This window comes from Lolium rigidum, chromosome 1, assembly GCF_022539505.1.
Source record: "Lolium rigidum isolate FL_2022 chromosome 1, APGP_CSIRO_Lrig_0.1, whole genome shotgun sequence".
Lineage (NCBI taxonomy): Eukaryota > Viridiplantae > Streptophyta > Magnoliopsida > Poales > Poaceae > Lolium > Lolium rigidum.
In genome coordinates, this window is record NC_061508.1 from 11,905,390 (window position 1) to 11,919,579 (window position 14,190).

General features: G+C 44.3%; 2 protein-coding genes across 2 annotated transcripts; both read left to right on the forward strand.

Annotated features, from left to right (window-relative positions):
• Window positions 1-2,284: 2,284 nt before the first annotated feature.
• Window positions 2,285-5,259, forward strand: LOC124704047 (B3 domain-containing protein Os06g0112300-like). Its single transcript, XM_047236290.1, has 3 exons — window positions 2,285-2,617; window positions 4,362-4,550; window positions 4,637-5,259. The coding sequence occupies exons 1-3, from the start codon at window positions 2,285-2,287 to the stop codon at window positions 4,934-4,936; spliced, it is 822 nt and encodes a 273-aa protein (XP_047092246.1). The 3' UTR covers window positions 4,937-5,259.
• Window positions 5,260-8,940: 3,681 nt separating this feature from the next.
• LOC124684923 (binding partner of ACD11 1-like) lies at window positions 8,941-12,572 on the forward strand. Its single transcript, XM_047219180.1, has 5 exons — window positions 8,941-9,146; window positions 10,345-10,448; window positions 10,564-10,639; window positions 11,145-11,225; window positions 11,762-12,572. Exons 1-5 carry the CDS (start codon window positions 9,096-9,098, stop codon window positions 12,263-12,265), a joined length of 816 nt encoding a protein of 271 aa, XP_047075136.1. The 5' UTR covers window positions 8,941-9,095; the 3' UTR covers window positions 12,266-12,572.
• The last annotated feature ends 1,618 nt before the right edge of the window (window positions 12,573-14,190 follow it).

A 14,190-nucleotide genomic window follows, 5' to 3' on the forward strand; every position in this document is an offset into this window, starting at 1 on the left:
ACCGTGTGGTTCTTGGTTTATGCTATGATCATGATCTCTTGTAGATTGCGAAGTTAACTATTGCTATGATAATATTGATGTGATCTATTCCTCCTACATATGCATGAAGGCTACAGTGTGCATGCTATGCTAGTACTTGGTTTAGTCTTTTGATCTATCTTACACTAAAGGTTACTAAAATATGAGCATTATTGTGGAGCTTGTTAACTCCGGCATTGAGGGTTCTTGTAATCCTACGCAATGTGTTCATCATCCAACAAAAGTGTAGAGTATGCATTTATCTATTCTGTTATGTGATCAATGTTGAGAGTGTCCACTAGTGAAAGTGTAATCCCTAGGCCTTGTTCCTAAATACTGCTATCGCTGCTTGTTTACTGTTTTACTGCGTTACTACTGCTACGCTACTACTGCTTGTTTACTGTCCTGGGCAAAGCACTGTTCTGGTGCCGTTGCTACTACTTATTCATACCACCTGTATTTCACTATCTCTTCGTCGAACTAGTGCACCTATTAGGTGTGTTGGGGACACAAGAGACTTCTTGCTTTGTGGTTGCAGGGTTGCATGAGAGGGATATCTTTGACCTCTTCCTCCCTGAGATCGATAAACCTTGGGTAATCCACTTAAGGGAAACTTGCTGCTGTTCTACAAACCTCTGCTCTTGGAGACCCAACACTGTCTACAAGAATAGAAGCTCCCGTAGACATCAATGATCAGCAATCAAATAGGTTTTATGTATGTTTCAAGCTTATGGATGATCAACACCCATGTCGCTCTGAAATATAAGTTCGCTTGAGAATAAGCGGTATCGGGAAGGGCACGCATGGTTCCAACCTGTCAACTCGTACAATGTCATGTAGTTCCTCCACAAGCCATCTTAATGCCTCCGGCCACCACATATGCTCAATGGCCGCAGCTCTTGGCAGTTTCACGTGCTTGTCCCTTTCGCGCCCATGTCCTCCCCCTATTGGTATTTTCTTTTGATGGGATTTACGGAACGTGATCATCGTTATGTCGTCTGCACATTATTTTGATGGTATTGCTAATTCTCAGTGAACTCATAGACGATTATATCGTAATTCATGCCAGCATGAGCTGCAACATGAATAGTAACTCAGATTTGCTTGTTGGATTGCTTCGTGGCAGGGGCGGACCTAGAGTAAAACCAACCAGGTGTCCTCTTATGAGTCACACATGATTATCAGTTAGAGCTGGGGGTGTCATATGCCACAAACTTATAGAATTTAGCAAAGAAATGAAACTTTACCCGGTGTCCTGTGACACCTGGTAGCACAACCTGGGTACGCCCCTGCTTCGTGGTACGTCTGGGCGGGCACAAAAAACCAAACCCGAAGACCGAAAAAATCGGACTGAACCCTAAACAACCGTAAAATTAGGTCTTCGGTTATAGCTCGGTCTTGAATATCAGGTGACCGTAATTTTATTACTCTGTTTGGTTGTGGCCAGATGGAAACCGATACGACCCAAAAGACCGAGCTTCTTCCCACACGTCAATTCATTTTCCACATGCAGCGTTGCAACCCCGTTCATTTCCCTATTCTCTCGCTTGTTTCCCCTCGAGTTAGACACACAGGTGACGCCTCGCCGCACATCTCCTACCCAGTTGTCGCCAACTACACTCGCCGGTCTGATCCCGCCTACCTCTCAGACCACGGGCGCTAGCAGCCACAAGGCCTAGCTCTGCGGCCGTCGCGCCCCTCCGCACCACCTCGCCTCCACGGCTCCACCGACCGAACCGACCCCGCTGCATCTCGGACCATGGGCGCTGGCGGCCAGATGGCCCAGAAGCGCCCCTGCCACACGATCGAACTCGTTGCCCGTCGCCAACCACCATGCAGACCGCAGCGTTGCAGAGTCCAGACCCCCAGCGATACAGACTGTTTTGTCCGAGATGCATTTTGTGCATAATTTTTCGTGATGCATCTTGTATGGTATTGGTATCTATGTTTTATTTGGTCAGATTTGAGATGTATTTGCTGTTGAGAATGGATAGCGATGCATTTTTGTGTTGCTGTTTCGTAGAGTGCATCTGAATCTCAAGATGCAAATCTTAACTTTTGTGCTGCCACCGCATGGTGAGGTGCTGGCATGCTGCCATTTTATTTCTGCTAATATAAACGGAATAGTAGCACCGTAAATTTCTTTGGAAGTGACACGTCCCCACCACTCTCCTTCTCTCATCTTCTCTCCGTCTCTCCGCCTTCTTCCTCTCCCACCCGACTTCAAACCCGGGCAGCACCTCGCCTGCCTCAGTGGCTCAACACCATGGCCGCGGCCGCGGCTTCGACTGAGCCGCTCCTCGGCGGCGAAGTTGCGGCGGACGGAGACGCGGGGGTCATCGGCGGCGGCGGTGGCGGTGGCGACGACGACCTGCGCGAGCTCCCGGACCAGGCGCTGCAGGGGACGCTGCAGCGCATGCAGCAGGGCGTCGACGGGGGCATCGCCTCCCGCCTCCCCGACGGCGGCAGGATATACCGCCTGAGGCTCCTCGCCATCCGCCGCGAGCTCGAGCGCCGCCAAGCTGCTGCTGCGCTCTCGGCACCGCCCCCGCCGTCGTCCTCCTCGCAGCACCTGCCACCGGGCCAAGGCGAGCAGACGGTGAGTGGTTCTTTCTCTCCATTTCCTGGCCGCGGCCTAGTTTTCTCCGGTGTGGGATTTGGTCTGCCTGGCTTCTGTTCGACCGAATGCCTGCAAGCCACTGCCATTCCAGACCGGTTGGTTCAAGACTTGAACTTCAAGTGCTGCTACTTTCCAAGAGTGCTAAAGTAGCACAGCAACAGCGATATCACTGAAAAAATAAACAACCCAAAGTAGTACAAGATATATACCCTTATGCCCTACTACCCACCTTTCCTCTTTCTGCTAAAACACAGAGCACATACACTCCGAACCTGCTACTTATTCAGTGGCAAAGTAGCAGCTACTTCTTCCATGAAAAGATAATGTAACCGTGGGACTACATACCTCTGTAGCCTAATCATACGCTCTCTTGCAGGAAGGTGTCCGATGTGAACCAGTTGTGCACTTGAGCTGTACGGAATCATCCGGTACGGGATCGAATTATTTTATAGCTTGAAATTTTGTACGTAGTAGAAAGTTATTGTTCTTACTATCGTCCACTACTCTCATGACACACTTTAATTAACATCAATTCTTGTTAGTTGGCAACATGTCAGAAAAGAAAAGTTGTTTGTCCGTCAATTTTGGAGATCCACATATGTTTTTACCCATGTACGTGTTGTGCTTGCTCATTGTTCGTAAATGCTTCACTAAATGCTTTTACTTGCCGGAGTGACAATTTTCAATGGTTGTATGCTCTCTCATAGTTTCGGGATTCTTATTCCTTTCCATGAACGATTACTTATGTAAGTGATTTTACCATGTTTATTAACTGATTTTTGATCCATCTCTTTTGTTTATATTATGTCTTAAGAAATGGGTTTCCATGCTGCCCATCATTTTATCGTTCTATTACAGACTGATAACTCTTTTGCCATATAGTCATATGGATATATACACATACATATAGCACGAAGGCAGCAAGCTGAAGTCAAAAACACAAAAAGTGTTTTCAAATTTACTCCTTGGATCTATGACCTTTCTCATTAGAGATAATTAGGGAACACAAGTGGCACTATAATTATTTTATAATTCAAAAGGCAGAAAACCTGATTAGGTGTATTGTCATGTATCAGATCATATTTTTTCGTTTCATAATACCTTTTTTAAAACTTTTTTTGTTTCGAAATACTTTGACCATTTATCTAACATAGATTTCTCTTTTAATGTCTCCCGCCAAAAAAGAGGTTCCTATTATAATGTTGCTCATTAACTTCAGATTTTTATTTTTCCTTGCCACTTCTTGATTTTGCAAATTATATCATAGTTCATGAGATTGACTCGGCTACATGCAATTGACAGATATACAAGAGACGTCTTCCTTGCCTGCTCAGGTTCTAGTTATCTGCTTCCTCAATTTTTTTTGTTTAACTGAATGTGTCCAGTAAGGATCTCTTTTAGTATTTCTGACCTTCCCTGGCATCATTAATTTGTGCTGTTAGAAATTATGTATGTTTTTGCGATTTGTGCAAGAGATGATTTGGTAGAACATTTTAGGAAATCATGTGAAGTTGAACAAGCAGTGCTCTTTTCCTTTAATCGCTGTCTTGGCTGAAATGAGGATGTATGTCTTGCAGATTTCGATAAGTTGCAAAGCTTTTCCACTTGTACAGAGGAATAGAAATGTTTAGTTCTTTTTATAAATACATGACAGAAGAGCTGGGTTACCAAATTTGTAGAGTTGTCATTTATGGTGACCAGTTGTTTGCATTGATCTTGTCAGATAGACACAGCTGCATGTCCATCAGAGCCACCGCCGGATGTGCACCTCATCAAAACAGGGCCCTGTGAAGACTCACCGTTGCCAGCTCCTGAAGCTGCTGATGATTTGGAGACCACACCACTCTCCGGCGACCACCCCTTCTTCACCATCATCCTGTCCAGATCACAAGTTCAGAAGAAGTTTCAGCTGGTAGGAGGCAACCCCAATTTCTCCAAAACCTCAATAGTTAGCAAGAATGGCTCGTAAGTATCATTACCATGTTCCTTTCTGTCCAGTGCATTCCAGGTCGCTTCCACAAGCACCTCTCCAAGGCGTGCACAGCCGCCACCCTCATCTGCCGTGGGAAGTCATGGCCCATGAGCTACCGCGGTGACCTGAAGGTGAAAAAGCTTGATGCAGATTGGATGGACTTCGCTGTCGACAACCAGCTGCAGGTCAATGACGCTTGTGTCTTCGAGCTGGTGACTAGCACCAAAGAGGAGGTGGTGTTCCATATGCAGATACTCCGCGGCGGCCTACCGGAGGAGATCATCTCCAAGGGTACCACCGCAGACAAGCCCATTATAGTGGACTAAAGGTAGAGTAAGGAAGTGCTTCTTCTCGGACGGGGCACATGAGACCAGGAGCTTTTGCACGGCATCAAAACCTCAAATCCTCGCATGGTCAGCTTATTTTTGGCCAGTTTATTGGTAGAATGGTTTTGGAAGGTATGCATGTTGGATTCTGACCTTGTAATGACCCAGAACAATTTCCAATGATATCAGGAGCTTGCCTCCTTTTGGGGGCAATTTTTTTATTATGTGCATAACAATTCAGTTATTTTTATGTATTGTTGGGGGTTTTGTCCGGCATGCAAGTAATTTATGATATTGTTGGGTGTTTTTGTCTGGCATCTTGTTCCCCCATTCCCCTCACCCACACACCAATGCGCACAATATTTCAAAACTACGTGGATTATAAAAGTTCTTTTGCAGCTTAATCACTATAGTTAGTAATAATACATGAATTACATTAGTAAGTTATCATGACGAAGGTTAAAGCGGACTTGGCTATTAATAACTAGCTGTGTGTCACGACAGGTATATTAAAAAGAGACGGTATGGAAGCTTCTCTTGTTGCTCATTCATAAGATATGAAATTTGTTCAAGATATGAAATTAGTGCAAGTATGTACCGTAAGCAATTGAGGCATCTTAGAAAGCTTGGATTTCACCCTCCAGACCTGTACCAAAAAATAATTAAAGGGTAAACAATAAGATAGATACTTATGTTGTATCTTTTTTGGTTGCAGTTCCATTGTTCAAGTCTCTTTCTTCAGTCGGAGGGGTAAAATTTTATATTGGTTATTCATATCATGCAACTTTATTCTCAGCCGGCCCGAGCTTCACGTTTATAATTGTCAAGTGGCCCTATGTGCAGGTAACCTTAGGTCTAAGGATTCCAATATTCCATTGATTGAGACATATAAGAGACGACTTGTCGTTGTATCTTAATATGGGTAAGTTCAACTCCTTAAACTCTTTAGCTGAGTAAGCCAAATTGACATCACCATACACCCATGACAAGGGGAGCCTATTTATCAGGCAACTTGCATCTTAGTCTAATTTGTGTCTCCAACACTAAGGACAATCCAGAATGAACAAAATGAAAACATAGTTCCACAACCGAATGTCATATTCAACGACACATATAAATGTTCATACAAAGACTACTTATTTAATTTTATGTATACATTAGGAAATACATTATAATTGCTCTATGATATATTTCCAAAAAGATGCCGATGAACTTTTCAAGATAAAAAACAACATTTGTAGTTAATATGATATAAATGTTCTCATCAACCATATCCCGCACAACTAAGAATTTATGCACAACTACTATTTGTTTGGGGTTCTCCATGCTCCCCAATCACCGAGGCTCCACACCTCTCACACAACTATTTTAGTGAAAAGAATGCAAGAAAAAAAGGAGGTTAGCTTAAGAATTGGATATGTTAGAAAGGGAACACTTCGTAAGAAGTGAAGGGGATACTTAGTATAAAGTGAAGATGTGATGTTGGACTGATCCGGTTGGATACCATGCCACCTGAATACTACACGCATGAAATACCTTCTATTATGTCTGGCATTAACCGCTACCTTCTCCTCCTCGATATCCTCCTGTACCGCGTAGGCACATCACGTCCTCCTCAAGTTCCTCAAGCTTTGCACTACACATGTTGGCCTTCAAGATATATTAGGTGTATTTAAAATCAAAACACTCGCATGGGCAGCTTATTTTGGAGTGTATCTGTAGAAGATATTTGGATGTATGATAGGTTGTGGTCATCGGTCAGGGTTTCTGATGATGCATTGAATCAATCATATTGAATTGCAACTCTATAGTTTATTGAACCAAGTTCCCTAATGAAATCATGATCACGTCTCCTTCGAGAAAGGAGAGCAATATTTCAGCTCTACTTTGTTGTCTTGTTGGGTTTTGGCCAGCATCCAGTAAAACACCTTTCACTTGAAACAGTGTTTTGTATGGACATTGGTTCTTATTATAGTCTGAATTGACGGTCCAAAGGATGGAATTAACCCCGGCTTCTTTCTAGGAATCAAACCTTTAAATCATCCAAAATCTCATATTTAGCTTTTTGTGAGATCGAAAGAAGAGAATACAAGTACATTATATATTTTTCGAACTTTTTTTAATCAATTTACTAAGTGAAATATTGAGGCTCCTTTGATTCATATGATAGGAAATGCATAGGATTACATATCATGCATACTTGAATCTTATGTGAAGATGAAGTGTGTTTGATTGTAGTAAAGGAATTTTCCATGAGGTATGAGCTTATATTTTTTTTTCTATAGGATTTACGCTATAAGATTTCTATAGGATTAGTTTCAATGGGATATGTTCCTATGAATGAACCAACTTATGTAAGAAATTTTCCTATAGAATCTAAATCCTAAACAGTTTATATGAAAATCCTATGAATCAAACGTCCCTTAGAAGTTTTTCAGGATAGAAGATATGGCTGTGACTCTAATGGTGCTTAAGCCAAAAGAAGAAGACGAGACAATCCTTCTAGAAAGAGTGAGCTAAGTCGGGTCAATACTAAGGAAAGGCCCCATTGGTAGAAAAAAAACCACGACCCTTTGAGGTTATCATCCTGCGTTTGAAAGAACTAGAAAAAAAGTAGTAATAATTAGTAAACATCAACAAAATATAAAATACTAGTACACGCTAATTGCTTAAGGAGCAAGTCCCAAGGCCTCTCCCTTAGTCCTCATCAATTTGTTTCCCTATAAACTATTTCGTTATTCTAGATGCTTATCAGAGCTTATCTTAGGTGTGCTTACTTGCACGCGAAGAATCAAATATATCATGGCTCACACTCTCTCCGTGACTTCAATTTTTTGGTAGACCTCGTGTCTATATATTGTACCAAGTATTTTAAAATGAACAAACCAAAAATTTAAAAAAAATAAAAATAATATTTTGATAGGAAGAAAAATATTTTTTGGTCGTTTGTTATGTGTCCTCTCACTTTTTGCCTTAGCTCCCAAGTAGTCAATGCCATCCCATACAAAAAGGAAAACGCTTGGAAACCCCCGGGGGATTATCGTTCTAATCCTCCTCCTCCTGGCGTCGACACGTGCCCATTGTGGGGTCCACCACGACCTCGTCCACGCCCTCATCCTCTCGGTCTTTCGTTCCCCACCGCAGCCATGGAAACAATCCCGAGCGCCGCAGTCCCGAGCTTCTCCTCGCTCCCACAGCCAGCCATGGAGCCGCCCGGACACCCCGTCCCCGGACAAGGAGAACGCCCGCCCTCCCGCCGGCGCCACCGCCGCCGCGACCCAGCAGCGGCCCTGGAACCTCCGCACCCGCCGCTCCGCCACCGTCGCCCCGCGCGCCTTCGACGTGCCCGATACTGCCGCCGCGGCGGAGCCCGCGCGCCATCCGGAGACCAGCAGCAATCGCGGGTTCTCCGTCGTCCTCTCCAAGGAGGAGATCGCCGACGACTTCGCGCTCTTCCGCGGGACGCCGCAGTCCCGAGCGCCGACCAGCATCCCCGCCGCCCTAACTAGCGAGCACCGGTCCAGGCAGATATGGTTTGCTACAATAGAAAAATAAATTTGCTACAATATTTGTGGTTTCTTGCTACCATAGCATATATTTTTTGCTACCAATTCTCCGGCGAGGTTTCCGGCGATATCTCCGACGAGGTTTCCGGCGACGTCTCCGACGACATCTCCGGTGATGTCTCGAACTTTGCTACAATACACGATTTTTTTTGCTACAATAGTACAACATTTTTGCTACATCGTCTCCGACGAGGTCTCCGGCGAGTCTCCGACGAGATCTGTCTGTATTTTGGGTGAACCGTGTTTTGCTACAATTGTGTTGATTTTGCTACAAACGAACCGTTTTTTGCTACTTTGGTACATTATGGTAGCAAAAGTGGGAATGAGGTATACTGTAACACGTGTCATGATCTGGACGGTCCAATCGAGCTAATCTAACGGCTGTCCACCCGGAGGATTAGAAATCTAATCCCCCGGGGGACGCTCAGCGTGCTCCATACAAAAATCCATAGCCCTCTCTCTTCCCCACTACTCTGCTACTACTCCAAGGTCGTCTCCCTCCCTTCCACGCTAGCAGCACCAGCGCGAATCCGCCGCCCTAATCGCCGCCGCGAAATCTTCCGACCACCACCTCTGCTACCGCTGCTCGCGCGATGGCGGCGGCGACGACGACTGCTCCGGTCGAGGTGCCGGTCACGGGGCCGGTGAGTCCCGCGCTTCCCCTCTCCCCGCCTCGCCGTCTACATATTCCTTCCGGTGCTGGATCTGGCCGTGCCGGGGCGGCGGCGGTTCCGGCAGCGCCCGCGCCTCACAGCCGCTCGCGGGGCCAGCTTCGTGTTGGTGGCTAGGGTTAGGGTTTGGTCGATTCGTGGGGTGCGATTGCTGGGATTAGAGTGCGTAGCATCGTTGGAGCTTCGACGCGCGTGCCTCGATTCGGGTTGGGGCTCGGGATCGTAGCTGGTTAATTAAGCTTGTATGCCCATCGATGCTGCGAGATAGGTCGAGGGGGTTTCTCGAAACATGCCAATACTCATGAACTTGTTATACTGCCTGATGGCTGTGATTTGTGCTAGGTGGTATCTGTGGCCTATGATAGCTGATTTTTTTTTTATCTGTGATTGGTTGTCGCAACAACCAGCTCTGGAGTATAGTTTATTCGGGGATATGCGGAATCATGCCTTTTCCGTGACCGATACTGTTCGGAATCATGCTTACGGGATGATGAGCCATTAACGCTGCTTGCTAGCGATCAGTGCTTTGCGGTATCTGGGCCAAGAAAATGCTTGTTTAGCCTCGGAGTTCTGGCTGCCTTTTGCTTGTTTTGAATAGCTAGTTTGTTGGGTTATGCCAGGTAACCTGCAAGTCGTTTGATATAAGTTGATGTTTATATATTAGTTGGGGGAAAATAGCTAGCTTATACGAGTTAGTTTGAGATCCATAATTTTCTTAGCATAGCAAGCATACATGAGTTATGGGAAAAACAGCCAAATGATTGCTGTTGAGTTTTGTTACTTCCATGCAGAGGATCATGCTGATTGAGGTGGCTCGCTGAGCTTAAGTTTGCAAGAGTGCTTAAGAGTTAAGACCCATAAAATGGAGAACACTTCGAACTTTAGATATTTAATAGGCTTAACTTGCAGGCTATAAAAATCATTGGCACATGGCATAAGCTTCTCCATGTAAGGGGGTGCTGCTTCTCATTTAATTCAAATGCCCGATCTACAATTTGTGATTATATGAGGAAAACCCAAGATTAATTTGTTTGACTCCCATTTACATGATCAGCTTTTGAAATCCTTTGCTTGATTCTGCATTTCCTTATGCACCGATCTACATTTGCTTATTTTTGCTTCCCTTTTTTATTTTCCTTTGCACTCCTTCTGAAGCTTATAATGTTTCCAGGTGAGGACTGTGAAGGTCACCAATGTTTCCCTCAGTGCAACTGTGCAAGACATCAAGGAGTTCTTTTCCTTTTCAGGAGACATTGAACATGTAGATATGCAAAGGTTTGTCAATTTTGAATGTGTACACAACAGGATCATACTTCTTTACTTCTACAGATTGGCCTTTGACTGTCGTTCTCAGATTTTAGTTTGCATGTTTTTTTCTCTCTCTTGACAGTGGTGATGAGTGGTCTCAAGTTGCATATGTTACTTTTAAAGATGCCCAAGGAGCAGAGACTGCCCTTCTTCTCTCGGTGAGCAATTTAAGGCTGTTGTATGATTCGGTATTTCAGTTGAATGGTTATAATTTTGTGTCCTTTAACTGTTCATCATTCTTTAATCATTAGCTCTCAACAAAACTTTTGCTTCTTTCATTGGGACATGTATATGCCAAGTGCTTATTCAGATGGCATATCTTGTTTTCTATGCTTTTCATCTCTAAGTTTGATTGGTCTTGGTGCCTAATGTCCTGATTATATCACCCCATGTAAATATATAATTCGCTTCTTACTTGCAAATCCAGATGTTGATAAATCACCTAACACTTTCTGCTCAATGGTGTTTCCTAAAGCCCTGCTTATGTCACCTCTTGCAAGTACACGATTCTTTTATTACTTGGTAATCCGGATGTAGATAAATCACCTAAAGATTTCTCCTCAATGGTTGCAAAAAAAGAAGAAGCAAAGCTGGGATATTTTAAGCACAGTATGTCTCTTAGAAAGCCTATTTCTGAGAAGACATTTTGTCTCGTTGTAACAGGGGGCGACAATAGTTGATCTTTCTGTTATGATCGCGCCTGCTCCAGAATATCAACCACCCCCTACTGCCTCTGCTCCACAGGTATGTGATGCCTCAGTTTCCTGTGCTTAACTGTTCGATTCGTTTAGTATGTTGTGTACTGAATTGAACATGACACATATGATAATTCTGGATGCATGTATATGGACAAGGGGATATTTTTGTTTTAATGTAATTTTTCTGAAACCATACCATTGATTGTTCAAGGTCATGTACTGCATATTCCTATTTCTTGAACATAAATTATCAATTGTTTTACCGTGATTCATGCCTAGGTCTTGTTGACAAATGACAATTAGGACCCGTGAGATTTTTCGTATCCTATCAGTGCTAAACTAAACTGAAATGGTGCTCAGACGTCCTGCTTTGATTATAATTAAGCTCTCTTATTACTAGTGTTCTATGCATTTATTTATCTATTTGGCTGTCAGATACTCCAAATTTCCGAAGTCATGTAATGTGAAGTGTGCTGGTGTTCATGCACCAGAACTTTGTTTATGTTACTGGATGCAACACAATTTCAGTATTTTATTTAATCTTGCCGACAATATGAACTGAATGTTTCATTCTGTTCACAGATGAGTGGAACAAGAGTACCAGTCGGTGGTGACAATGTGGTCCACAAAGCTGAAGATGTTGTCAGCACTATGCTCGCTAGGGGTTTCACCCTGGGCAAAGACGCCGTTGGCAAGGCGAAAGCTTTTGACGACAAGCTTGGCTTCACATCCACCGCTGGTGCCAAGGTAGCCTCCATTGACAAGAAGATTGGGCTTAGCGAGAAGTTCACCATGGGCACCTCCGTGGTGAACGAGAAGGTCAAGGAGATGGACCAGAAGTTCCAGGTATCCGACAAGACCAAGTCTGCGCTGGCGGCAGCCGAGCAGACGGTGAGCACTGCGGGATCTGCCATCATGAAGAACCGGTACGTCTTCACCAGCGCGTCGTGGGTCACCAGCGCGTTCAGCAAGGTGGCCAAGGCCGCCACCGACGTCGGCACGATGACGAAGGAGAAGATGACATCTGAAGAACAACAAAAGGGTTCCGGTTCGTCTGGAGGGAACTCATACACACCCATCCGCTGATCGTCATCCCATGTTCCTTTTTGTGCCTCGCTCGACATGTTGTAATGGTGTGTCAGAAACATAGATATAGTGGAAAACATCAAACCATCCTTCCATACATGAACTTTCACAGCCTAGGTTTTTCCCCCCTCGGTCGGTAGAACGGGGATATTTGCTGGTGGTCACATTGTATTCTGGGGGTTTATATGTTCAGAATGGTTACGAGGTAGAATTGCTGGGATAGGACATTTTACTTTGGTTAAGTTGTGGAAGGGTGATGTAATAATATTGCTGGCGGTGTGTTGGTCCGTTGGTGCTGTGTTCTTCAGCAATGGCCCTGGCTCTGCTTGGCCATTCCATTTGCAGTGGATTCTTGCAGCGTAGGACATATAAGGTTCTTATTTTGTGGCACAGTTGATGAGGTTGTGAAGCGATTAGATGGCTGCACATACTAATTCCCCGTGTCAAGAATTACTAGAGCTTTTACAAATAAAGTGACTTTGGGACAGTGAATGCAAAGGCTTTATCATGTCTTGGTCCACTAAAGAAACTTCAGCGTAAGCTTGAATTGATATGATCAAAGCATTTATCATCGAGCTACTGCATATGAAGGGACGATCAGAATTGTACATGAATATGCATGTGCTCATTATGGCTGTATTGGCCTGCATACATGAAAGCATCAATAACACGGTTGTTGCACTACCTGGTATAACATGATCATAACTCAACAAAAAGCCATCCTGCAAACTTGAGGCCGAGCAAGGTATAAAACTTAGTCATTGCTAGGTTCATACCAGCATTACACGATGTACCTTTGCAGTTAGTAGGAAAAACTTTTGATATGCTAGATTCGTATCAACATACACCACGTATGCAAATTTTTTAATTAGTTGGAGCTGCTTTTGCTATGCCATCGAGACCCAAAACCGATAGAAATCCCGGGATTTGGAAGCATCAGGATTTGTGACTATATTGATCTGTATTTCTTCATGAATTAACATCGAACATGAACATGCTGATTCTCCACAGGACACTTCTGTAGGGCACCTTCATGGAACTGGCGCTGATGATTATTTGGATCGAAGAAATTTAATAGAAATTTTGGAGGATTCTTTTCCTATGGATGGTCCCCTAATCCTTTATATGCCTTGGCATGCTGTATTGGTGGATCGAAAACATTAGGCATAGAACACATTAAACCATCCTTCCATAGGTGAAATTTCGCACACGCCACCCGGTTGCCATGTTCTTTTTAGATCCTGTTATCACCAGGATTTAACCGCGATCAGGAGGTGGGCCGCGATCAAGGTGGGCTTGGAAGAGTATGTATGGAAAATCCTGGAGCGGCCTGACACGAAGGAATTGGGCTGAATTGCCCGTGTATCTTTATGGTAGATTGTATGTTAGATTAAAAGTTAGAGTTTGTCTCGTGTACGGTTTAGTGCACGCCCGCATTAGAAAGTCCCCTGGACTATAAATATGTACCTAGGGTTTATGGAATAAACAACAACTCACGTTCAACCCCAAAAACAAACCAATCTCGGCGCATCGCCAACTCCTTCGTCTCGAGGGTTTCTATCGGGTAAGCGACATGCTGCCTAGATCGCATCTTGCGATCTAGGCAGCACAAGCCCCACGTTGTTCATGCGTTGCTCGTATCGAAGCGCTTTTGATGGCAAGCAACGTAGTTATCATTAGATGTGTTAGGGTTAGCATTGTTCTTCGTTTAAGCATGCTTACGTAGTGCAACCCTTGCATATCTAGCCGTCCTCACGCCTATCTCAGGTGTGGGGGCGGCACCCGCTTGATCATTATTTAGTAGATCTGATCCGTTACGATTGCTCCTTATTCTACAAGGATTAGTTTAATATCTCGCAATAGTTTGGCCTTACAAAGGGGGAGGATCCTGTGGCACGTAGGGTGGCGTTCGCAAGTCCTAAACG

Coding starts and splice junctions, on each gene's coding strand:
- LOC124684923 (XM_047219180.1), top strand. CDS start 9,096: ATGGCGGCGGCGACGACGACTGCTCCGGTCGAGGTGCCGGTCACGGGG. Junction 10,449..10,563: donor GAACATGTAGATATGCAAAG/GTTTGTCAATTT, acceptor CTCTCTTGACAG/TGGTGATGAGTGGTCTCAAG. Junction 10,640..11,144: donor AGACTGCCCTTCTTCTCTCG/GTGAGCAATTTA, acceptor TCGTTGTAACAG/GGGGCGACAATAGTTGATCT.
- LOC124704047 (XM_047236290.1), top strand. CDS start 2,285: ATGGCCGCGGCCGCGGCTTCGACTGAGCCGCTCCTCGGCGGCGAAGTT. Junction 2,618..4,361: donor CGGGCCAAGGCGAGCAGACG/GTGAGTGGTTCT, acceptor TGATCTTGTCAG/ATAGACACAGCTGCATGTCC. Junction 4,551..4,636: donor TTCAGAAGAAGTTTCAGCTG/GTAGGAGGCAAC, acceptor CTTTCTGTCCAG/TGCATTCCAGGTCGCTTCCA.